The 26583-nt window shown below is 38.0% G+C and overlaps 1 protein-coding gene across 7 annotated transcripts in view; it reads left to right on the top strand.

Moving 5' to 3' along the window:
* ZNF385B (zinc finger protein 385B) overlaps positions 1-26583 on the top strand; it is a 154091-nt gene that overhangs the window by 16328 nt on the left and 111180 nt on the right. For 2 of the 7 annotated variants that reach the window (XM_068196011.1, XM_068196010.1), the window contains exon 2: positions 13411-13713. In XM_068196011.1, the coding sequence (XP_068052112.1) occupies positions 13413-13713 (301 nt within the window). In that variant the 5' untranslated portion in view covers positions 13411-13412. Of the gene's footprint in view, positions 1-13410; positions 13714-17101; positions 17126-21037; positions 21504-26583 lie in introns of those variants that run through there. The other 5 variants (XM_068196016.1, XM_068196014.1, XM_068196015.1 and 2 more) reach the window with 5 other exon arrangements.

Below are 26583 nucleotides of genomic sequence, written 5' to 3'. Positions count from 1 at the left end.
GAGAGAAGATAAATGCTCCTGCCTAAACATTATCAGCTCTGAACATTCAAAAATCATCTCAGATCTAGAAGAAAATTGAAATTGGTTTCTCTTTAATTCCCTTCTAGTTTTTGAGCCTTTAGGGTTCATGCTTTCAGTCAGCTCTACCAGGATTAGAAGGATATTTAAAAAGCTAGAGTTCCTGGGGATTTTTATGACTGCATGACCCAGGCTTAAGAAAAATGCCTAATACTGCAAGATATAATTCTGAGAGCTAGCTGCCCTGAATTTGTGAGTGGAGTGACATAAGCAGAGGTGACATCAGATTGATACCTTGGATTTTACTAAGTGAACCTTTCCAAATGTCTCATATTCAAAACCTCATGCTTGAATATGAGGTTTTGATGTCAACACAGGAGGGATATTCAACCTGCTGGGTGTTTTAAGGCAGTAAGTGTGTTTAAAAGTGTCTTTAACAGAAAATGTGTTCAGTTATCAGCTATTCAGAAGAGGACAACTTTAGCACAGATCAGCTCGGTAAGCCAGTGTGAGAGAGAAAGATCCTTGTTAATTGGAGGATTTAATAAAAGAATTTTTTATCACAAGGATGTTTTGTGTTACAAAATCAACTGTCTGCACGTCAAAAAAAAAAAGGTTTTTTAAAAATTTCTTTATTATTAAAATGTTGAGGAAATTTAAGATTACCAAATGTCTCCAGGGAATGTGACAGCTCAGACAAGGGAGAGAGCTACTGAATTAAGGCATAAAAGTCAGCTTTACTGCAATCTTAAAGTTGCAAAGGGCTTTCAAAAGTGAATGACTGGAGAGAAATTTCTCCTGTGAATAAAGTGGGCTTCTGAAAGATAACTTGAGCTGAAAATGCTTAAGTAAAACTTCTCGTTGTGCACCTCAGCATTTTCTAGTGTAAAAAATATATATTCTGCTCATGCTTTCGTCTTCCTGGGGGTCATATTTATTCAGAGGAGATTAATGGCAAATTTTCCATGTGACTGCCATCATCAGAAGTTTATCCCTCTGTAAAATGAATTTTTTTACTTTTTAGGGGACCAGTATGCATAAATTTCTGTGAAGACTTCAAATAGATGTAAAATGACAAGTGGAATGATATTTATATCCCTGAGCAGGTGCCAGCCTTGTATTCTATGCAGGATGGCAGCACAAGACTAACTGTGACTTGTAAAATTTCATGACAGATCTTGTGTCTTAAATACCTTTATTTAGTTTTAAATGCATTTATGATTACCTGGCCATTTAATAAAGTGTTCTACAGAAAGCTGCACTAGGATCATGGATTAGTGAACTCTGCAGTAGAGGAAGCAGTCTGGGATGATTTAAAACAGCTGACAGTTCCATAAACACTCATTTGAAAAGGGGTAAGCAAACATGCTTAAGGAGCTTGGAAAAACTACCTCGTGACCCCTCATTGCCTCTGGCTGCGTGTCCTGTAGATTTCCAGATGGTTCAGTTTTTTTTCCTTAGATAGTTCCTGCTTTTTCTCAGGAGCTAAGCTGTCATTTGCAGTTGGTTGATGTACTCTGTTCCTCTGCCCTTCATGGTCTGAATACTGGAGGAGGTGATGCAGTTGTGCTGGCCTGGAGGAAACTTCCTTGAGCATTTGCTCCTGGAGGATCTCTGCAGGTGCAGCCACAGGGGCTGTAGTGCTGGGGACAGTGTAGGGCCCCTGCAGAGACCTTTGCAACCCCTCTCCCTCATTACTGTGCAGTACAGACCTTGGTGATCTCTCTCCTTTGTGTCCTGCCCTTCTGATGTTAATAATTTAAAGGCAATTTGTCCATATTTTGAAATTTTACTTCTTAAAGGTTCAGCTTAAACAATGTTTTTTTTTTAATCCAAGTAGACAGTGATGTAACTTTTATATTTGTGCAAGGGTTAATTGCATGCCTGAGAAAGGTTTTCATGTACCTGGTGATTTTAAAAGATTGGAAAAATGCTTCTGTGGATGTGTTTTTCTATTTTCTCTGCTTGCTTTAGATATCTATCAATGTACAAAAAGAAATTCAATTAGACAATTTAAAAAGAATGCATAGAATTATTTTGTATATTTTGCATTCCTAATAGTTGTTATTGGGGAAATGGTTGTATTTTCTATTAACCGTGTATAAATGGATGTGACACATGAAGTGAGTTTATGCTGGTTGTGAAGAAGGAAGAAGATATCATACTAGTTCTGCTTTTTAATTGTTTTTACTTTCTTCTATGTATATATAATATGTCAGTGCATGAGCAGGAGGATAAGAAGACTCTACAGAGAGGTTAGGGAAAAAATTGGAACTGGGTGAGAATTGATGGAGGAACCAGCAATCAAAATGATAACAGTATCATTTTGTAAATGACCACAAGAAAAAGAGGCAGAATACATCCTGTTGGCAAGAAAGAAAATTCCTAAGATTTTTTTCAGGCCAAGGAAAACTGTAAATTCTGCAGAATTGTTTCTTTGTCTCAGGTTCCCTCTGAACTTGTGGCCATATGTGCCTTTTGCCGCTGATCACAGTGAGAATCCTTAGCTGCTCCCAGGTCGGTAGGTGGAAGCAGCAGAACATTGTAACTTGTTCTTAATTTACTGTGTCTTCTGTAGTGCAACTTACTCTTATTTTATTAGGCAATTAGAGAGCTATAACCTCCTGATTTGTCTGATCTAAAATAAACTTAAACTAATCTAGTACATCTCAACAAATCTTCTAAACTTGACAGCAGATGGCACATGCTTTTTATTTAGCCCTGCATATACTATCTTGGTGGGTGGTAACTGCCTTAGGACAAAATCAGCATCCCACCAGTCACCATCTGGGACGGCAGATGATATGTGGGACTGTCATGAATAAGCATTCTGATGTTTGTAAATGTCTGAGGGAAGACACTGCTTGTTAACGTGGCAGTTGGTATGCAGTCACCTCCATGAGAAGCACACTTTATGCAGTAATCAGCAAAAGACCAATTGTGTGCCTTGGGTTCATCTCTGGAATGAATATGGGTGGGTGTAAGTTGAATATTCCATCATTTGCTCATTTTGATGGCAAACTTGAATGGTTCTTATCTTGCCAGACCTTTAGTCTTTGTCACTGCTTTTGTGCTAAAAATTTTACTCTTTGGTACTGTGTCAGCAATAATATTTAGATGTCTCGTACTGCATCATAACCGATGCTGACAATGAGCACAAATGCATGGTATGAAATGTTCCCTTGCTTTGACAGTGTACTCTGAGTTGATGGGGAAATGCAGGGGATGCTTTGGAGAAAAAGGTGTGAAATTGCTTGTAAAAACACCCCATAGTTTTGTTCTAGATGTCTCAGGGTCTGCGACACTGGAATAATCCCAAGATCGTAAATGTCCTTGTTTCCTAGCCCGTGCAGCCAAAGAAGGAGTCGGAATGTGTTGGATCAGCTTCTCAAGGTTGCTTATTTTTCCTTATCTATAACATTCTTTCTTTGTCTAGCAAGGAGGCCATGGCATTCTGCATGCCCACTCGGGCAGTGTTTACACTTTATATAAAAAGTTACGCAGAGTCTGTTTACAATATTGTGCCAATGCCTATCACTTATGTTAGACAGCGTGTCTCTACCTTAATCCAATAGAAAAGTGTCACCATCACAGCAAGACATGGAGGGCAAGAAGAAGGAGAAGAAGGCTAGGACATGCCAAAATTTCTCCATCTTGTACCCCTGAATCACATTCTAAAAACACCAAAATTCTACTTTTTCACCCTGTGTCAATTCACCTATCACACTACTCAAACCCTTGTGACTTTCAATTCCTCACCCAGAGTTGGAAGCTTTTTCACAGGCTAAAATCGAAGCCACAGGTGTTTTTGACTTTGTGCCAAGGTATCCGAGCCCCCACCAGGGTCTCGAGACAGCCAGGGCAGCCAGAGGGATGTCCTGGACTCCGACACAGATGCAGGAATGGGCCCTCTACTAGGGCGATAGGGAGATGGGGATGACTGAGCTGGTTCAGAAGACAATTTTATTGAGACTACGAAGAGTTTATATAGGGTATATAGGATTCTATTTTTGGTAACAGTTTCTCATTGGTTACACCTTCTTCATGACATCAGTTACCTGGTAATCATTACAAAATTTCACAACACATCTCTTGGTCACTTCTTCACCAGGGAGCAGTTATCTGTGTCTGTCTCTCCCATGGTTTCTGCTTGATTAGGCCTCAGATATCAGGCTCCCTTATCCGTTCCATTGTACCCTCTGTCTCACTCTCCATTCCCTACTGTCATTTTACATTGTCCCCTGAGCAAGATGCACACACAAATGTCTGAAACATGAGGATATCTACAGGCCACTTCCCTCATCTCTGTTCCTGTCTCTATGCACTAAGCTTCTTTCCTGAACATAAGTGCTTTGAGAAATGTTATTTAGATCTGGTATTCTGGAAGGGCTGCTGTCATTTATCTGTCTTTATGTAGAGTATTTTAGACAGTAAAGCTGGCCTTGTAGGAATCTCTGAGTTGCATCAAGTACATCTTTGAAAGAATCTGTGCATCTATAATGCAACTTGATTCCTACTGGAGTTAGAACATCCATTTTGGTGTGTGTAATTGTTGTTTTACTCACACTTAGCTGGTCTGTATACCAGCTGAAGTAGGTATCATAGAAGCACAGAATGGTTTGGACCTTAAAGATCATCCAGCTCCAACCCCCTGCCATGGTCAGGGGCACTTTCCATGAGGCAAGGTTGTTCAGGGCCCTCATCCAACCTGATCTTCAACACTAGCAGGGATGGGGCATCCACAGCTTCTCTGGGAAATCTCTACCAGTGTCTCACCACCCTCATAGAAAAGAATTTTTCTATTATGTAATCTAGACCTACCCTCTTTAATTTTGAAGTCATTACCTTTTGTCTTGTCACTCCATATCCTTGTGAAAAGTCCCTCTCCAGCTCTCTCATAGCCTTTCCAGATGCTGGAAGGTGCTCTAAGGTCTTCCTGGAGCCTTCTCCAGGCTGAGCAAACCCAACTCTCTCAGCCTCTCATCGTAGGAGAGGTGCTTCAGTCTTCCGATCATCTTTGTGACCCTCCTGTGGACTTTCTCCAGCAGGTCCATGCCCTTCTTTTGTTGGGGTCTGCAGAGTTCTTTGAAACAACAGTTTAAGGAAGTGACATCTACTTTAGCGATTCAAATAGCTGACTTGACTTATTTTTGTCAGTGCCTCCTGAATACTTGTTGTAGAATATATACAAGAGTGCAGGGCTTAAATATTTTATGTAGGCACAGAGTTTGTGGTAACTGGGAGTGGGGGCTGTGGCCGAGCCTCATCCCCAGTGGGCTACAGCTGTGAAAAGCAGGTGACCAGCATTGAAAGCCATGAGCCATGGAGTGCCCAGGTGCACTGACCAACCACCAGAGGGAACAGAGGGCACACAGGAACACTGCATGAACATGAGGGGTATAAAAGGTTGGGCTAAAGAGCAGGAAGGGCAGATGCTTGCAGCCTTCTGAAGTGGCATGATGTTACTCTGTATGGGCAGATGCTTGAAGCCTTCTGATGTGGCATGGTGTTACTCTGTTTGAGGGAATGCTTTAAAAAAGCATTGATTAATTAAAAATCATACATTAAAAAGATTGATTTACTCTTCAAATGTAATTATGCTCAAGCAAGATAAAGTAACAGATACAAATACCCTGTAGGAACCTCAGATTGTCAACAGGTTTTGATCTTTATTTTTGCAAGTTTATGCCATGAACAGGTTTTTTAATAAATAAAATAGGTGCTTCACTAGAAGTACCTCACATCTTGAATCAGTTGTCCAAATAGTTAAAACCCATTGGTTTTGCAGTTGGCTTTATGTTATCTTAAGCTTCTTAAATGTATAAAAATAATGTATTCTTAAAAAGAAAAAACCTATTTTCTGTGGTCCTTTTATTGTTGAACACAGGTTCAAACTATATCCTCTGCAGGATTTTCCCTTTATAGGTTTGTATTCAGCTCTTCCAAGTTGTAAAATCTGATGGAGATACATTTAATTAATGTTGTGTTATTCGTTGTCTTTCTAGGGAGAAATACAAGGAATCCTTTGATTTAAATAGTACTTTGATCCAATACTTTGAAAGTCACAAGTAAAAATCCTAACCTAGCAACTTCGTAGAAAATTTAGAGGCAATATCATTACATTTATTTATTAAATTCGTAATTGTTGAGACAGTTCCTGGTCTCAAGAAAGCAGATTATGAAAATGGACAAAATTGAAAATATACATAAGAAAACTCACTTTGCTAATTTCTACTTGGAAAAAATTAGCTTTTTAAAATTGAGGATTTGCTGTTAAAATAATCTGTAATTTTATGTTCAACTTATTAAAGTATCCTATTTTTAAACATTTTTCTTTTCTTTGTTCTTTTTTTTTTTTTTCCCTCTCCGTTTGACATTTGGGCATGTTTTATGTTTTAATGCTGCCTGTATCCAAGAAAGAGCTAATATGAGTCTCTCTATTTTTGTGGTTTGGTTTTTTTCTTTTTCCTGGGTGTTGCTTTACGAATACTTGGATATATATATTGGGTATATATATTGTATATTTGGGATTTAGGTCTTTAATAGGAAACTAGAGTTCCTGGATGAAATAGGATATAAATAGTATCAGATACAGACAATCAGTGATGGCTGGTATGAAATGGACATTTTTTTATTTTATTTTTTTTATGAGGACTCTAAAACACAGACTGGACCATGGGGTACCTGATGGAATTTGTTGCAGACATCATACCATGGATAGCACTATAGATATTGGGATCATTATAAGGATTTGTTCAAAATATTTGTTATAGAAAAAGCTAAGGGAGCTGAGTAGCCATTTTCCTGGAAGGTCTACTCTCTGAAAAGTTTCTGCATGTGGTAGGGGAGGGCAAATGTCTAAAATTATATCTAAATCATGTGTTGGACACTTAGGGCATCTAAATATTCTTCTTTAATTAGCTAAGATTGCTCAGAATGCAAGTTAACTGAAGGTAAGCAGTGGTCTAATGTCAGACTGATGAGTAGAAGGCACCAACTTGTCAAATGGTTCATCAAGCAAAATCGTATTATGATAATTCTGTAGAGCTATCTGTTTGTCTTGAAGCATAATCCAGGATAGCTGTCTGGACTCCAAACTTGGTTAGCCTGCTTGGCAGCAGTCTGAAGTGTTATGTTAGGTGAGGATATATCTCTTTGGCAAATAAACTGATGTGTAAATAGATTCTTGTTAATGCTAAGAGTGCCAGAAATCTGTAAGGTACGGGTGCTACAGAGGAAAGGATCAACCTTATAATTAGAGCTAACTGCAGATATTGGCACATGCAACAGCAGTCAGTGATAACCTAAGTTAAGAGTAATTTCATTTACTTCAGTTTAGCTGAGCTCACAGTCTAGTGCAGCAGGTCTAATTTTAGGTTTCCTTAACATGGAAAATTTCAAGGCTAGTAAAGCAAAGCAAAACACTAGCTACTTGAATGCTTCCAGTTTTCTGAATTACCTTGTGCTGAACAGCTAATGTTTGTGTTGTGAAACAACCATCTGTTTCTATAGTTTCAAGAGAATCTCCTTCAAATGTTAAATGCTCTAAAATGTGTTAGTGAAGAGGCTGTCAGCCATTTGTCACCATTCAAGACTCTTCATGCTCAGTGAAAGCAAGCTGAGTTTCTATTCCTCTTTGTATTGATGAACTAGTGTCAAAATTAAAGCTAAAAAATTACTTATCCCAGTTTGGTCTGTGTGCTGTGACCAATTGATTATTCTTTATCTGTCTTAAGAAATAAAAAACGTGTTTACTTTTCTGACCCATCCAATTTTTACTGTAACTGAATAAAAACATTCCATGTATTTTGTAAGCAGAGATGAAAGACATAACCAAGAGTTGATCAGATATGGATGGATGGGTAATAAATAGTTTGACAGGTGGAGATGTTGCAGAATATGATGCCTCCTTGAGGCATTTCAGAACAAGATGAGAATTAAACATGGCAGTTCTCTGTTTGGGTTTGTACTGAAAGAAAGAGAAACACATCTTCTGAAACCAAACAGGTCCCTTAAACATATGGGGGATTTTTCAAGGCTGGCTTCAAGAGTCTCTAGTGCTTTTTTAAACTCTGTAGGATACTGCACACAAGGCACTATGCATATGCTGTTCACCACAGTATCCCAAAAGAACTTGTTGCCCAGATGGTGCAAACCATATGCCTCTTGATAGTTTATCTGTATTTGGGAAATACTCTCTAAAAATATAAGAAAGGTCATAAGACTTGTGAAGAACACCTCTATTGAATTTCTTCTAAGTAATGCTCTGGAGGTATTCAAAGTTGGTTTGTATAGTTTTTGGGGTTGGGCTTTTTCTTTTGGGAGATGTGTGTAAATGTTTTGTGGAGAGATGAGGAAGTAGGGAATCATAATTGCTCAGTGTGAGACCACAGCTCTTAAAGCATGCATGCAGACTTCACTAGTTCAGTGCACAGATAGTTTTTCTCCATTGGAGATGTTTAAGAGGACTACAACACAAGGCGGGGTCCTGGGTATCTCTCTCCCCTCCCCTTCTCCCAGCTGTCTGAATGAACCTTTTTGAAAATGTAACAATATAGAAAGGCAGTTAATTTTGGTTTTTGTTCCCATGTCTTCAGCGACTCATTTGATTATTTCCAAAGGCTAAAGGAGAAAATTCTCTGTGCCCATATGTAAGTTTCTAAAATACGTTTTCTTTTTTGCTTACCTGGCACAGATCCATGGAGGAAAGGCAGTCTAATTACATTTCCAGCACAGTGGTTCTTTGAAGTATGAACTAATTAGGAATGGGCATTGCAAAAGTTTAGACCAGCACTCAAGAAAAGAATGCATCATGTAACCATCACTAATTCATTAGGATAACCAAAGCTTATTTCCTTTGAGTAAAGATTTGCAGATTCTCACCTACAGCACTGTACTATATATAATACTTTTTTGTAGCTCCTCTGAAAGCACAACTCTGTTTAAAAGTAAATTAGCCAGCCAAATTGAAAGGCTAATTGCCTTAAGCTTCAAGTACAAAGGATATCCACACTTAGATTTCTTTGCCAGCTGCAAGAGGCTGAGAAGATGTGTTTTCAGAAATCCTAACAGGGTATCTCATGACACTTCAGAATTTTAATGTGGTGTCATAAATCACTAACTTATTCTTACTCCAGTATTGTTTGCAGAATCTATTGAGATAGATCAGTTCTGTGTACTAGGGAGGAAATGTGATGGAGGGACAACCCTGTTTAGTCTGGTAACAGTTTATGTCAAATACCTGAAAAGGTCTTATACTTTACATTGCTTCCTCTTATGAGCCAGAAGAAAAACGAGCATGGTTTGATTCAGAACTTGTTTTTGCAAGAGAAAAACTGATGGGGCATACAATCCCTTTACAGACTTAACATTTTTCTGGATCATTTCAGCTGGATATATGGATGCTCTTCTGTGTTTCCTGTTTTGTTTTTCTTGTTTTCCCATTCCCGCCTTTCAATTTTTAATTGAGTCTAATCCTCACTGAGTAAATACAGTGACAACCTTTGCAATGTGTGTGTCCAGTGTGATTCACAGAATCATGTCCTTTTTGTATGGATCATTTTAATTTGTGGATACTGTTATGTGTCAACTGCTGCTGCTAAGACTTGGCTCACACTGAGCTGTATTAAGGTTGTACAGAACTGGGAGCTTGCAGGATTGATCAAATGTATTTTCTCCATGTGATAATTCCCAACCCTTCTGCCTTTTAATGAACTCATATTCTTGTTCTTACTCTTAATCCAACTTCTAAATACTTCACAATCCTACCTATAACAATTACTCTAAATAATTTTTTGGTTTCACAGAATGTAATGATTATGTAACTTCTCTTTATTCTCAGCTCACTGACTGTAGTCTCAAGTAGCTGCTTCTGTTACATGATAATGTCATTGAGCTGTGTAAGCCTGAGGAATGAAATGGCCCTGTTTCATATCTGACTCCTGGTGGGTGAGAACAAGCACCACTCAGAACTCTTCACAATCTATCTGCAGGAATAAGCTCTTTTTGAAAGAAAAAACCACTTGTCAGACGTGTGCTTGCATAAATTTGAGTGACTACAAAGTTTAGAGAATAAGAACAAAGCGATTGGTTTAAGTTTTTTCGTTTTATTTTCTAGTACAATTTAATGTGTATGTACATGTTTCTTTCATAAAAGTTTAAAGCATTCAGATAGCTTTCTAAAGAAAGGTTAGCTTGTACAAGATAAACCTCATTCATGGTGAGATTCTGCACCGACTCAATGCAGAATTGTACTTGTGCTGAATGTTCTAGAACCAGGATATTTCAAAAGTATGTTTTTCCAACCTGAACTTTAAAGAAGAAAGGAAGGAGATGAAATTCTTGAAACAATGGAAACTTTCTTCGTTTGTAATAACCTTTTTAGTTTTTGAACAAATACATGCACCACAAGATGTGCTCATTTATGGTAAAATATCTATTACCGTGTGAAAAATGGCCATACTTTAAAATCTCAGTGTATGTTTGCCACCAACACTTTCTTTTAAAAAACTCTAGAAGAGACTAAACAAAGCTTTTCAAACACAAGTGATTTGCTTTACCAAATGTTCAGATCTCCAAATCCCAGGGGGATAAGGGCTGGGATTTCTGTGAGGAACAGGCAGACTTCTGAGGCTTGACATGGTCCTGTCTCTGGCTGCGCGTACAAGTTCTCTCCAGGGCTAGACTGGTCAAAGTATGCTGCTGCAAGCTCTCCTATGCTCAATGCAGGCATTTTCTCAGAAGTGATTTGCATCTGCTGCTTCCATCAGTTGTTGGGAGGTCATTGCTGCTTATAATCAGGCCACCTTTTAATTTAGATGCAGAGCTTCAGGCAACAAAGGTTATTGTAAAATTTCAGCTTGTGTTTTTTAATTCTTAAATTAGTAGCAAGAGATTGCTTCAATGATTTGTTCGTCCTGTTTATGCAACTTTGTAGTAAAACTGAATTTATAGTTATTTTTTTGTTAAAACAAGAGTGTACCTTGGCAGTGATTTCTCTTTATTTGTTTGAAGGTTAATTTTCTTTCTATATTGGCAGCTGGGATGCCTAAGGGTGCAGGTGCAGCATGTGACTCCTTGCTGTGCTCAATTGTTCTTTCTGGGTGCATCCATGTTTATAAATAATTTTGGTGATGTCAGGACTGCATTTTTGAGGCAAATGTTCTGATTTTCCCCATGTACTCTGCTTTGGCCCATAATTGAGCAGTCTCAGACTTTACTAAGGTTTTGTTCCTTTGGAGGAAAGGAAGCAGAAACGTGCAGTCCAGGAGTGTACGTGTCTTGTGCTGCAGTGATATTGTGCTAATGCAGTACCAGCCCAGTATTTTTGGAAAGTACTGGTGCTTTCCAAAATAACCCTCCTTGGGAAGCTTTGGTGCTCCATCAGTCCTCCTTCTGCTCCACACAGCTTCTTAATGCAGATGTTTGCCTCTGCCAATTTTAAAGGTATCCAAACCAACTGAGCTTCATTAAGATCTTACAGATGATTGAAATAATTGCTGAATGATATTTTGGATTGTTTTCTGTCTGCAACCAAACATATGAGGTTTTTGAAAGGACAGGATTTTTAAACTGTAATATATTTTATTATTCTATAATGGTTTGTATGTACAACTTGTAAAAGAATTTTTGTTTCAAAACATTTTACTTCAGAGAACAAAAGCTACAACAGTGATGCTGAAATAAAAAATAACAAAAACAAAGGGACTAGGGGAGGTTATTTATGGTTTAAAATACATTGAAAAATACAAATACTGAAGCTCTAAGAAGATTAAATTTTCAGATGAAAATGTTATCTTAGCTGAGTCAAGGATCTTGGTTGCTGGCCTTGAAACATGATACTTACACTTAAATGATTTAGTGTGGCAGTCTCTAGCCTAGGTTTTCAGGATCACCAGTATTTTGTTTTTAAATTAATTAGGTGCCTGTATGCTATGATTATTTTTAATAATTAGTTTTGTTTTTATTTGATGTGATTTATACCTTAATGTATCATTAATATTGTTTGTTTGATGACAGAACTGTCATCTATAAGAAACAAACACATGAAGTCTATTTAGAATACTTGAACAGTGAATTGTACTTGAGAAGGAATCTGTACCAATACTAAAATGTTAAGCATGGGTTAGAATTAGGAATATGATGAAATACTCTATCCTACCATATAAATGACTATTTCTGAAGCTTTTTCTGTGTACACCCCTGTGCCAGAGAACAGAACAGACTTTCTTTTGGTAATAAACTTAACTGGATTATGAGAAGGGTACTCTAGTGTTACTTGTGAATGCGGCACTCTTCTGGGGAGGATTGCTGCCACTTTTGGTTTTAATGTTTGTGTTTTCAGTGCTCCTGCCTAACAGAGTGGTAAGTGTATGCAAAGTTCTGTGCTGCTTTGGTTCCCAGGCTGGAAAAGGGACCTTATGTTTGAAGCCTTTTGCTTTTGAAACCTGAGCATTGATGCACCCTTTCCTGGGAAGAGCTGCTTTTGTACACTGCTCTCTGAGCCAGGCTTTGGCCATCCAGAGTATTTAGGTGGTGGGGGGTAAGAATAAATATCAATTTGTGTAGCTGAGAAAACAGAATTATTTCCTATATGAGTTACCCTAAAACCTCCCCCCTGCTCCCATTTCTTCTCTGCTGGTTTAGCACCATACCTTAAATAAAATACCGATGTTCCCCCTATATATGTAAAACTCTATTTTGTGCAGCTTGATGACGAGGTTTTTATTCTCTAGGGCAAGTTAATATTTCAGGGACTGTCATTTACCATAATTTTGTGTAGTTTGCACAAGACTAATGTTTAGCTGACTTTCCTTTTGAGTTGTGAAGGTACTGATGGACTAATATAGGTAACATACAATCTTTGTATGAAGCTGAAGATGTGGATGTATGTGAAAGTGGAAAGGCTTCATTATTCTCATTTGAAACAGTCTGCTGTCTTCAAGTATTTCCATAACATTTCTTGTTGGCATCCATTTTGTGGAATAATTGTATTTGAAACAGTGGGCATTGCTATAGTCATTGGAAAGTGAAAAGCTCTGGAACCAGTGTTTACTAAGGCACAAGAAATGTATTTGAAAATAATCTTAACCTCTGCTACAGATGCAATAATAAATCTGCTTTAAAATAGAGAGCTTGCTTAACAAAATAATGAGTTGTTGCAAGTTGCTGTGCACAGACTGTGTGATATATTGCCAACTTATTATTTCTGAGCTCTGTGGTGTATCACAAATGCATTTATTTCTATATTAAGCAATGCCTCTGCAGTTTGGAACCTTATTTGTTAGAACTGGTTGCTGGGTCATGCATTACAGCATTTTAAAACAGAAAACAGAGTTTTAATAATAAGGTTTTGTTGCTCTCTAGGAACAATTTTGTCTCTTTTCTTTGTAGGTATGAAGCGTCCACTAAGTCCTGACCACATTGTTGAAGATGGGACTATGAATCAACCAGCTGTTCTACGGGCCTTTGAAGAAAAAGGACTGAGGAATGACAGACAGGATTATCAATTAAGCAAAGAAAAAAAGAAGATACTGTTTTCCTTTTGTGAAGTGTGCAATATACAGCTGAACTCTGCAGCCCAAGCTCAAGTTCATTACAACGGGAAATCTCACTTGAAAAGAGTGAAGCAGCTAAATAATGGAAAGCTCCCTACAAGTACAGCTCCTGGCACTTTGTTTGCAAGTACAAGCACAGGTACATAATTAGTTTGAGATGCTGCATCTTGGTCAAGAATCCTGAGGAAGCCTTTAAGCTCTACCTTCTCCACCATTAACCATTAAACTTAAAATAGATGAATACTAATAGTTAATAATATTTTGCCATGTTCAGAATTACCGGTGTATTTCTTTTCCTGTGAAGCCAAGTGGTATTGAGGCAATATTCCATTATGTGTTGGACCTTGAGATATGGTCTATTTAAAAGTAACTCTTGTGGATCCAAATACTTATACATTTTGTCATCTTCTTTTGTTCCCAAAAGAAAGTTCTAGAAGGATGCTACATGTACAGGAGAAGCTTTTAAATGAAATCTAGTAGTGGAATGATGGAGGAGGAGAGCTGCAATTTACAGGATGGCCCTTTGATTCTTTCTCCTTTCAGCTCTCTGCATTTTAGCCACTCTTATCCATAGAACCAGTTTAGGTTGGAAAAGACCTCTAAGTAAGAAGTATTTCAAAATAAGACTTTTTACTTACTGGGAAAAACAAAAGTCTTGGGAAAAATGCATTTAGCATGCATAATGTAAAGATACAAAGCACATAATATGCTTTTCTGATTTTGGGGGGTAGTTTGTTTCTTTTTATTTTAGTGTTAGACTCAGTTCATAACTACTTGAGAAAAATCAAAAAGATCTTGGATCTTCATACAAGAAGTCTTCTTAATTGTAATATTTGTTTTTATTTGCTACATTAAGACACTGGCTTTGATTTCTTTTATTTAATTTTGTGTAGAAACAGTCAAGCTGCATTGAAAGGTTTTGCTTTTTCTTCTGATTTTGTTTCTTGTTAACTGAATATTACGTGTTTTGAAGTCTGTGGTACTGTTTTGTTTGATTTAGAACTAAACAGTGTGAGTATCACTAGAGAGAATCACATTAGGCCTGTGATTCAAAAGATGAAATTCCTACTGAAAAACATCTAGATTACTTAATTGTGAGCATTCTTAAAATAACTGAATATCTGTGCGGCATTGTGATTAAGATTCCTCTGTGTGTGGACCTACAATGCAAATATATAAAAACATTTTCTATTTTTGTTGCTTTTTGTTATCTGAACCCCTTCATCTGATACCTTTGCTGTCATTTCTGGGGATCACAGCTGATGCTCTGGCACCACTACTCAAAGAATGCTCTGATGCTCAGAATACAATTATGTTTGCTGGAGCACATGCTTTGGGGTTACTGCATAGCTTGGGAGTTAAAATTCGTATTTCTTTGTACCTTGTTCACTGATCTCTATATTAGACTATTAGTTGTGTAGTAGTTATGCTGGTCTATCTAGTGCATGTTGAAATAAGCACTCTTTCCTCATAGCTGAGGGATATTGTGTTCATAGCACTTAAAAGAAAGAAATACCTTACAATAGACAATTTATTATTACTGTGATTACATAAACAATTTAGTATACTGTTTAAGAACCAGTGGGAGAACAAGACTTACTGGATGTAGTTCTCAAAGAATGTTTTCCAAAAATAACTAGAAATTAATTTTCTTATAAATTGACATTATCCCGGCTCAGTTTTAATCCATGTCCTCTGGAGTGTTATTACCTCTTGTAATGGAAGTCTTCCTTTCCCATTTCTTCAGCTAACATTGTAAACAGAACTAATTGTGCAGATGGTAAGAGAGCAATTATATTAATCTCACCTCACCAGTGAATAGACGTTATTCCACATGCAAAGGAAGCAAATAGCCCCTCTCATACTTTGCTGTTATAGCTGCACCCTTCTAACAAAGCACCTTGTGAACAGTTCAGCACACTTTAGGAAACTTCCTGCAAAAGTTCCATCCAGTGTCAGGTTGGAGGTTTTCCTCTGTATTCAATAGATAAATGTGAAATCAATAATATTCTCACTGGAAAATGAGGTGACTGTAAAGTATGTTTTCCTTGACACTTCAGAAGCCAGGATTACAGACCTGCCAGGACTATCTTGATTCTGTGTGACAGAATTGATGGATCTCTGACTCCAGTTCTCCCTGACACTTGGTGGGCTTTGTTATAAATGGAGATGAGACATATTGTCATATTCATTCTGTTTTGTGGTCCTCTGTGACTGGTGGCCCTCAGTTGTTAGCAAATGTCCATTAACTTTTGACTTCTATAAGCTCAAATTTGTTGCTTTTAACTTTTGCTGGTAATGATCCTTGTTGTACTACTATTGGAGTGTTTATTAAGATTATATACCTGGGTTTCCAGGTCCTGGCAAGAATACCTTTAATTTTGTAGATGAAGGGCTTTTATATATTTGAAGTCTAAATAGCATTTTAGCAATGAGTTTAGAGTTACTTCATTGTATTTAGAATAAGGGTGCAATTGTCATATGATTTAAAACATATTTAGCAACATATTTTTCTAAAAAGTTTCCTCTATTTTTAGTTTATCTTACTTTGCCAGTTATTGATATATACAAACTCTTTTGCTGTTGTACCTCTACCTGCCATTTAAATTGCTTCCTAGCAAGTAAGATTTAATAGAAAATAAAGATTTAAGAGCTGCTTTTCTTTATATTGCCACAATCAAGAAATTAATGGGTTGCATTAGGCAACTTTGGTCATTTGATCCACTCATTGAACTCCTCCTTTTATTTACATTGGTGTTGAAAACTGGAAAAAAGGAGTGTTCTGCTTGGAAAATACATTGCATACGGTGCAATGTGCACAGACACATATTGCTTATGTTAGTGCTTGTTTATTGCCAGCCATGCCCACCTCGTCTCTGGCTGCAGTTTCGGTGCTGCCACTCGCAGGGCCATCCCGGCATACAGACGTACAGACAGGCTCCGGTCAGCGCGACATAAACGAACTCGCACACAATCAGAAAGTGTGTGTTTGTCTTGCAGCTTAAATTGGAAATTATTTCATGTATTTCCTATGAAGAAAAAGGAAAAGAAAGGGTGGTTTCCTGCAGCCTTGGGGAGATGTATTTTGGAGTGAGCCTGTTTAAAGCTTTTCAGTGAGCGGGCCTTGCTGGAGCCTGCGGCGGATCCCAGCTGTTCTGGGTACCTGAAATCCACCTGCCCCCGCGGAGAGCACGGGCTGAGCACCCGCTGCTCTCGGGGGCCGCGACCGGTCGTGAGCGCCCGGCACAAGCTCGGCTCGGTGCTCACTGAAGTCCGCTCGCCCCGTGCGTGCGGCCAGCGAGTGAAGGGCCGGGAGCGGCGCGGGCCGGCGGGAGCAGCGGGGCCGCGGGGCTCCCACGCGATGGCGCTGCCGCCCGGCCGCGCTGAGCCGCGCCTTCGGCGTCCCGGCGCCGGGGGAGAGCTGCGGGCTCTCCTGACGCCGGCTGGGGACCCCGGGCATGGCCTCGTATTCCTCCCGCTTCTTCCTCGGAGGGGGCACCGCGTTTGCTCCGCGAATTCTCATTGCTTCCTCCATGGGGTGGTATCTCCTGGTGAGTCTCCTGGCTCTCTCTCCTGTCCCCCATGGTAACGTGGGAACAGTTGGTGTAGTTTTAAGGGAGCGCTCTAGAAATGCCTATCGAAGTCCAGATTGTACAGATCTCTGGAAACGTGTAGGGAAATTTCATTTTTGTTACAGAAGACGTCCAGATTTACAAGTGGGCAAAGGAGAATCCCTTTTCCCTGGGTCCTAGGCTGTTTTAAAGAGCACGTGTACTTTGGGGCACTCCTTAATGCCCATATGATCTTTCTGCAGGTGTGGCTGGAGGTGTGATAGGGATGTCAGGATGCAGTGTGCCCTGGTAGCAGCTCTGCCTTCTTGCTCTTGAAATCTCTGACTTTGCGTGATAGTTTTAGAAATGCTGTAAGACTGTATGCCGTGACTCTTTGTAAGGAATAGTGCTACAAGTTGTTGTGTGAACACTGCAGTACTGAGGAAATAATCACAGGTTGATTTCCTGAGGTGTCATAAACACAGTTTTGTGATCTGGTTCACAGCAATTACAGCCAGGGATTTGTTAATACAGCAAAATAAATACGTAAATTACTAGACTTCTGTTGTGTGTGTGACTTAATCAGGTCACAAAAAGGACCTAGTAGTGGTAGTGGAAGGGAAAAGGTAAAAGAGCACTTTTGGGTATGGGAGTATGGACAAGGCAGGGCTTCTTCTGCTTTTGGCAACAGGGATTAGAACTTCTTTGTCTCTTTGTGCAGTACTGTATGAATTTGTAAGTCTAGGCAACCTACCAAGTTAATGGAGGCAGGGAGGCTTACAATTAATGAACTCAGATTGTTCTTGATAGGATCCATGGACTATATCACTAACTTGCATATTAGTTTCCAAAAAAAATAGAGATAGAAAGTATGAATAGCATCTTCAGCCAAAAAAATCAGAGAGACTACTGATAGACATTGAGAATTTATACTACAAATATTCCAGATAGCCTTAGATCAGACCAATGATGGTTGGTTACAACGGGATGAATCTGCACTGCACTGCTCTCATTTCAGTGGAGTTTTTCCTTGTTTTTTGTCAGATGAATCTAAACCTAAATGCAGGTTTTTATATGTAGGTTTTAATCTTTATTTGGGCCAAGACTGGCTTTCTGACAGGTACTTTAGTTGCCATCTGAGACTGCTTTGTGCCAGCATAATGGAGTACAGAACTCTTGCTTACTTTAAGCCTCTTGATCTAGGTGCTCAATTCCTTCTCAATGTTTCTTTCATTAATCTAAAAAAAGACAAGGATAATCCAACTCTTATTGCAGAATATATTTTTGAATTATTCTAGCAAGTACTCAGAGGAATGCAAAGCAGCAACTAAAAGTATCTTAAAGTTTGTGACCTGAGTCCTATTAAATGTATGCATGCATAGCTGCAGAATTAGTACACATGTCTGTGGAGAGCACTGTGAGCTTATTCTTTGTGTTGGGCCAAAACCATTTTTAGACTAGTAGGAGGTGAGCACTTGTTCTGCCTTCCACATCTGCTGCCTACAGCCCGACCTGTTAGAAAGCAGTTTCAGGAAAGCTGCTTCTGTGGGGCCACAAAGTGGAGCAACTCCTCAGGGCTTCCCCCTTCTGTCCCCTCATGAAGAGGGAGGTTGCTCCATGATTTGCTGTCCTACTCTAGGTAAAATCCATTTTTATATTTTTAAAAAATTATGCTCTCACTAAAAAGCAAAACTGTATCCAATATAATAGAAATAATAACAGAAAGAGTTACATGCCCATAATGAAATGTGGCTCAGTGAACTGTTGAGAAACTCTTAGTATTTCACTTCTTGCTACAGGGTATGTTGACTTTTTTCTTATTCAGTGGTCTCTTGGACAAGATTAAATTTGGTAGATGGTACCACATTCTTTGCATCACTTGAGTCTCTTCCACCACTTACTTAAGAGATAGGTAGTGGTATGTAACATTTTTCTTACAGTATGAAATGTATTTAGTATAAGCAATTGCTGTTTTTTCTTTTGCAGAAGTCATTGTAGAAACATAGAATATGCTGAATTTGAAGGGACCCATCAGGATTGTGATTAGCTGCTTTGAAATAAGCCAGATTTATTATATTCTTTTTTGGCATTTGGTACTCCTCACAAAATGCTGATGATGAGAGTCAATATCAAGGCCCAGAACTGACATTAAAATTAAAAAAAAATTATTTGCCAATGACTACACATGATATCCATAATATAGTTCTTTGAGAAGCTGCAGTGTGAAAGTACCAGTAAAATTAATAAAAAAAATTAAGTAGATTATATGCACACTCACTGGTAGTCTTCAGGAAAAACATGGGGAAATCATTATTTTATTGAGGTTGGTTTTTTAAAAGTAATTGACAAGTTACATCAGAAAAAAACATTCAAAAATGTCCTAATTCCCTAATGGCAATTTGAAAAATGTAACTCTTTTGTAGTAGGTAAGCGTTATCAGACCAATTATACATTTCTAGACTCCATTCTCTTGGAGGTGAGGAACACGTGAATGACATTAACAAATAAAGTATGTACCTATTATGGAAAAAAATGGCTTATAGGCAGTGGTCCTTTGGGTGGAATGTGGAAGGATTTCAAAATAAATTGGACAGTACATTTGGGACCCTTTGCCACTACTCTGCATAGATATAGTCTTGTAGCAAAATGCCTTCCTGGACAGTTTAACCTCTCTTCAAGGGCAGTTATGCTGTGGTAAAAAAAGCAGCATTTAAGGCATCAGAAAATCAGAAGTTTTAGAGTCTAGGACCAAAAATACAGCTGCTCATCAGCCATGGTTTCCAGCTGAGAATGACTGCAGGAATGGTGGTGACAACTTCTGCTTCAGTTGGGAGCATATCTCTTGTCCTTTAACCACTTCAGGCATGGCCTGGAGAGTGTCTTAAATCAGCTGAGTTGATGTTGCTGCAAGAATTTCTTCACTGTCTCACTGAAGGATGTGATCCACAGTTTAGAGGTGTAGACAGCTGAGATGAAAAGGGATCTATAAATTCAGACATTTTTATTCATGTGCATTTCTAGCCATGATTTCTGTATTAAAACTACTGGAAGAAACAAAATAACGAAGTCAGATTTGTTTATTATTTTTACCTTGTAAAAGGAAAACTGACATCTTCTCTGTATACTAATTTTTCTTGTCTGGGATCAGATCCTGTCAAAATTTCTCTGCTAGTGGTCTCATGACCCAGCAGTATATTTGGATAACTGTACAGGTAATAAAATAAAAAGCTCCTGTCTTTCCGTTTCTTCAAAGCCTAGTTGTAGTTACATCTGTCTTACGCTGTGTATCTCTGGCTGTGAGTATGCACAGCAACACATGCTCTCTTACCTTTCTGGGGAAAAAAAAAAACCTATGAAGTACCTGAAAAGGTAAAACATATGTACACTGCAAGAAGTCCATGTGGGAGTAAGGATAGCATGAATTTAATAAGCCATGGAGATTTTTCATAGTAAGTAATTTAAAATTACTGCTGTTTTGAAAGAATGAAGGCATTGGTCATGCAATGTCATGCTCTTAATGATATTTTTATTTTGGTAAAAATATTTAATCTGCTAGACTGTGCAGGTCTTTGTTGGGTCAGCATTCTAAATGTTTTCACCCAAATATTTATTATGCTTTTTAATGGATATCCTGGTTTTTAATATGTAATAGACTTCATCTGTTATATGGTTAAAAAAATACTTATTTCATTTGCATAATTTTGAATTAATCTTATTTAGAAAAGCTGTAAGGAATCATTAATTTTTATTGCTGTATTTTTTTCCCCCCAATAATGAACCTCTTCACAATACAGGCTGCTCATTCTCCTCTGTCTCGTGTTCGTTGTAGAAAAGACAGGGCTATTTTTAACATTTACACAGTCTAGATAGATGATTCCTCGTTCTGTGTGGTTTGGAGCTGAAGCTGTAGAGTCTTTCATAATCATATCCTTTTATTTTTTTATGATTTGCTTGAATTTGATCTCTGTAGCTGATTCCATGCATTGATAATGAAGGCTTGGGTTGCCTGATTCTCAGCATAAATTCAGGCAGACTTCTAGTTTGACAGTGCTCTGTGTTTCGGTACGCATGAAGATACAGAACTGAAATTGCTTTGCTTTCTTTACAAATGACTCAGAGTGTGCTTGTCCTTCCCTAAAATGTTGCCAGCGTGTGAAGGATTTTCAATGAGCAGTGCAATAAGCCGGCATCTGGGAAGGTTTGAGGCTGCTCTGGTATAGCAGTGAACTGTCACACAGATGATCAGGGCTGGAGCCAGCACTCTGTAGCACCGTAGATCATATTGGTCACATACTGGAAGTTTTGTGTATGTAACTTGGTTGCTGTTTAACCTGCTTAAATAGTATTGCCATAATGTGGAGTGGGCTTCCCAGTAGAGGTGAGTCTGTTTTTTATTATTAAACTTCACTGAATTGCTTTGTGCTACGACATTGAGTGGATGCTTACATGTTTGGCATTATTTCTATGTGCAGTGCATTTCTGTTTTAGTTATTCCAGTGGAAAGGATAATAAAAAAGGCAAGGCATATAATGCATATTTTTCTTCTCATTTCGGTATTAAAAGTAACTAAATATGTGGCAAGCTCCCTTTCCTTGCTTGCTGTTTGCAGAGGGCATCTGTCCAGTAGGTGACTTCCTATGCATTTTAAGTGTTTTTTGAATGTCGGTGATGCTGTGTTATTGTTGTAGAAAGCAGCTTATTAGCAGTGTGAATAAATACCTCTTACCAGAGCTTGCTTTCTGGCTTGTTAAATCTCAAAGTATAGTTACAATAATGTGTGAAACACAAGAGCTGTTGGATTCTCCAGATAAACTAAAAAAGTAAAGAATGAAATAAATTGTATACTGGATTTGACATATTAGATATGTCTGTCATTGTTAATATTAAAAGTTATGATCTGTCATGCCCAGAACAGCTTCCAGTAATTCATTTGCACTGACAGCTTTCTTTGAGAAGGGTATGAAATTACTGTCGCTTCTCCCTAACCAGTTAAATTTGAGATTTAGTGCACCAAGTTTTATTTAAGGGAACAGATAGTGTGCTAAAGGTAGCCTGTGAAGTTCTAGTAGCAAATCTTTAAGCTTGAAAGTATTATCATAAACTAAACAGACTTTGTACTTGTGTGTTTAAAAAAAGGGGTTTTATTGAGAATATCACCTCTAGCAGAACAAAAAAAATTAGTTCAGCTGAGTTACTTATTAAGCACTGCTGTTATGCAAATATTTAGTTGGTGAGGTGAGACCTCCTATGGTTATATTTGTGTATGCTGATAGTATTTTTTTTAATAAAACAAGGAAAGATGTTGAAAAATATTTGTTAATTGTTTTTCTTGCTTGCTATAGAAATATTTGTGCTTACTGTGTAAAGACTGCTGTGGTTTTGGTTTTTTTTCTTTTTTTTTTTTCCTTCTGAGGAACTAGGACAGCTCATGCTTTTTCCTGCTAAATATATTTATGAGGCAGCTGTTTTATAGCTTTCAGCTCCAAAGTTATAGATAAGTGTGTATTTGTTTGACAGAAGATTCGAGAATTTCCATTTACTGCCAGTACATGTAAAGCTTGGCTAAGCAGACTGCATCAGGAGCACACACCATTTGTATTAGCCAATCTGTCTTTGCAAGTCCCAGGGCCACTATCTTGCTAGAAGCCACTGTGTGCTTTTGAAAGCATGAAATTAGTTTTATACTGAGCACATAGTTTCTCATTTAGCAGTTCTTTTTATGGTAATGGTCAATTTATGGTTCAGTGCCAGAATTTTGGTGTTCTGTCAAAGCTGATAGCTTCTGCTAAGGTGTTCTTTGGAGATAAAGCCAAACAAAATCCAAAACAACAGCCCCCAACAAAAATGCAGTTTGTGGTGGGGATCCTAGGGAGATGCAAATAAAAGAAAGTTCTCCCGAATGACCTAACTCTTGACATTGCTGATAGCATTTTGGAATTACTTTGTTGTAGTATTTCAGAAAACATTTGTCATTCATGACATGAAATTATTAAATTAATTGTCACCTTTTTGTACTTCATAAGTTTTTTTGTTTGCTCTTTTTTTCCTGTGACATGTAAAATTGCTATCTCTCAATGCTAATTTTCTCTATGTGCTTATTTAATGATTAAGGTCAAAATGCACTTGAAAAATGTATACGAAGCACCCTAAACATTCAGGATGATTTTTAGATAGCAGCTTTAGAATACCTTACAAGCTTTTCCCTTTCTTTAGGAATCTATACAAGTGAAAATAAGTTGGTATTAAAACCTTTGTAAATCCTTCTTCACAATTCTGATTTGATCCTGAAATAAGAAATTTTTAATGATACAGTATTTGCTTCTTTACTCAGCTCTGCAAGAAGCAAAATTTGATTTTTTTTTTTTTTTTTTTTTTTTTTTTTTTTTTTTTTTTTTGTGCAAGATGTTGTTGGCTCTAGAGCTGGTAGTGTTTCTTCTAAGTGCTGAGGAGAGATCCTGTTCCAACTAGTGTTATGCCTTCCTGGGATAAGAAAAAGCTGGAAGTCATAGTTCCCAGAAGTTAAGAAGTAAATGTAAGCTGGTGTACCTGTTTTTTCTTACTCCATCATCATGGAGGAGAAGTAATAGAAGCTATGGAGAAGACTGCCCTTTGTCACAGGCACTTGGAAAGCACAGCAGTCCCACTGCAACAAAGCTCCCTTTTCAAAACCATGTTTGGATGCTTCTGTAGTCATGCAAGAGATGAATATTGGCAGCTTAAATATATATTATTTTCATTTTAGGACCTTTGAGTAAATTTGCTTGCTACTCTTCAGTGTGTGTTTAAAGGTTACCAGGCAGAAAGTATTATGAACATTTGGAAAACAATGTATGTGACATGTTGCTAGCATGGCATATAAAATTTGTTTTATTTCTCTAAGTGCTCGAGCTAGAATGCCTTTCTTTGTCCTTTTATTTTTTGGTAGTTCTTTGTATCATTATGGATATAAGCTTGCCAAATTGCAGTCTAGTTGGTTCTTTGTTCGAAGATGGGTTTTGCAAGGTCCTTTTACCTTCTTAAAGACCTTGCATGTTCTCCAAGTGCCTTTTTTTTCCCCTCCTGCCATTTCATATTGGTGGTTCAAGTGAGAGGCAAGATTTGGTGTGTTATGCTGGACAAAACCACTTCTGCTGTGGAGCTCTATTGCTTCTGTATCCATTCTCTAGCTATTTCTGTATCAGATTGTCAGTTATCACATGGCACTGTGATTTTAATGTCTTTTCCTTTGGAAGACATCAGTGTTAAAGTCTGGTGATCTGTATTTTGGGAGTTTTCAAGAGGTAGCAGCTTCTCTACTGCCAAGATTACTTTAAAAGGAGATTCTGAAGAAGAGGACACTAAGCTAAAAGGAAAAGAAATTACTGAGGAAGTGGTATGTTGTGAGCAAATCCACGTTAGTCACTTGACTCTGGGATCCAAGTATAGCTAAGCCCTTGGTGGAAATTTTGAAATTTGCTTTTTTTTAGTGGAGGTCACTGATAAATCCTGCCGGAGGAGCTGAGTGCACTGAGAACTGTAGTTCACTGCAGCAGCCCTGATGAAGCTTTACTACTGAAGCTCAAGTTTATATGTTTTTTCCTGTCTGTAGGTTAAAGAGCCAGAGATGTTCTGGAAGTCTAGCCCAGAATGTTCAGCCAAGAAATTATCTTTTTTTTTTTTTTCATATATACTTTCTGTTCTGTTGGATTTTGAGCAGTGCTCATAACATGACTGTGAAGGGAAAATAAAATGAATAACTTCCCTCTTTCACATATGCTTTTTTGTTCCTGTAAGGATGTTTTTTAAAATTATTTTTTAGTTGGAAGTGAGGAAAGCTGGGTGTGTTTTGATCTCCAGTGGTATAAGGAGAGTGCTTTTGTATTGACACCAGCAGTCAGGGCAGATGAAAGGCTGAATTCCTTAGCCATGGGTGGGTTCAAGACCTACACTGAAGTGTTTGTGTCTCTGACTGAGCAGTGCAGATTTTGGGAGAAGATAAGTCTTTTTACTACTCTGTGAATAGAGGAACACAGCTTCCTTAAGGCTTGAGGCTTGAAAATTGATATAGTGTGCTACAGGAGCAACTTGAGGAAAGGGATATGACTATGAAAGATCAGTAGACAAAATCTTCCCTTTAAGCAACTTGTGAAACTGTCAGACTTTGGGCAAGATTTTTTGTTATGATGCATTTGGTAATACCACTTGTTAGTGTATGGGTTGCTCTGGATGGTGTAGGAGATCTGTATTCAGATCTCCTGTGATCTGTTCAGGTAATGAAAGGATGTTTCCATGTCAAAGCACTTCTGAGGTTACTGTGGTGTATTCAGTTTTGGATTTTTTTGCTTGGTTTTTCGCTAGCTGTTCACATTGCTGCCGTTTATATTTTTACTGAGGTAGAATAGACTGAGCAGGTCTCTGGTGTGCGTTTCCCTTTTGCTTGTTTCAAGCATTCTGTGATGGCAGAAGTTGAAACACCGTGTCTGGATTTGTAACTTCCACCTGGGGGGTCTCTGTTTACTTCAGGATGTTTCATAGTAGGGGTGGAGAGATGAAGCGGAGGTAAGAAATCCATGTAGGGAGTTCTTAAAATTGTCTGTTTTTCTGCTCAAGCTGGATTCAAAATTTTCACACATGTGCATCTCCTCTGGCTCAGCCTTGAGTGTTTCCAATTATGACATCCTGAGATGTTTTTGTGACTGGGCATTTAAATACGAGCAGAAATTGAGGTGCTTTTTTTATCAGGTGATCAAACTTAGGTGGAAAATGGTAAAAATAAAGAGGTGAGGAAGATTCATAGGCTTTAGAGTGGCACATCTGGATAAAGAGTCACAGAAATCACTTCATCAAGAAAAAACAGTTGGAAAGGACAGAAGATTATTGCTAGGAATTGCAGTTCATGTATTGTGGCCAGGTTTGTTAGTGGTACCATTTGAGCCTAAGGCATCTCTAGTAAGGTTCTGAATAGTAAAAATTGATCTATTAAGTAATCATTATACTAACCTCTTTTTAAGGAAACACAAACAGCACTTAGCTCCTGTGTACCCAGGTTACTTCTGAAAGTAAGATTTAAGCTTCTCAGTCACTTTGGCTGCTGAGTTAAGGATGAGACTGAGAAAAGCCAAAGCTGAAACACCAGGAGTGTATTGACTCAGGAGTAAATCTTTATGAAAACAGCCTCAGGTTTTGGTTATTTTAAATATGGTTATAAAGAATGGAAAGTGGTCTAGTTCCAGATTTGTTCTTAATAGCTATTGACAGAAACAAGGACAAATCTGGTAGAAACAAATAAAAATATTGTTGTCCTTTTATTTTATCAGCTACAAATATTTACTCTTAATAACTCACCCTATCTAATAAGTATTTCTCCTTCAAGGGAAAATTGTTTTTTCTTTCAATCTTCCTCCAAACAAACAAGGCAACTTTGTTTCAGAGATTTTCAGACTACCTTTGCAGAAAAAATATTTGGGTTGATATTGTTT

Source organism: Anomalospiza imberbis, chromosome 7, assembly GCF_031753505.1.
Source record: "Anomalospiza imberbis isolate Cuckoo-Finch-1a 21T00152 chromosome 7, ASM3175350v1, whole genome shotgun sequence".
In the NCBI taxonomy this organism is placed as follows: domain Eukaryota; kingdom Metazoa; phylum Chordata; class Aves; order Passeriformes; family Viduidae; genus Anomalospiza; species Anomalospiza imberbis.
Note: the sequence above shows the minus strand (reverse complement) of the source record. Positions and strands in the feature narration are given on the sequence as shown.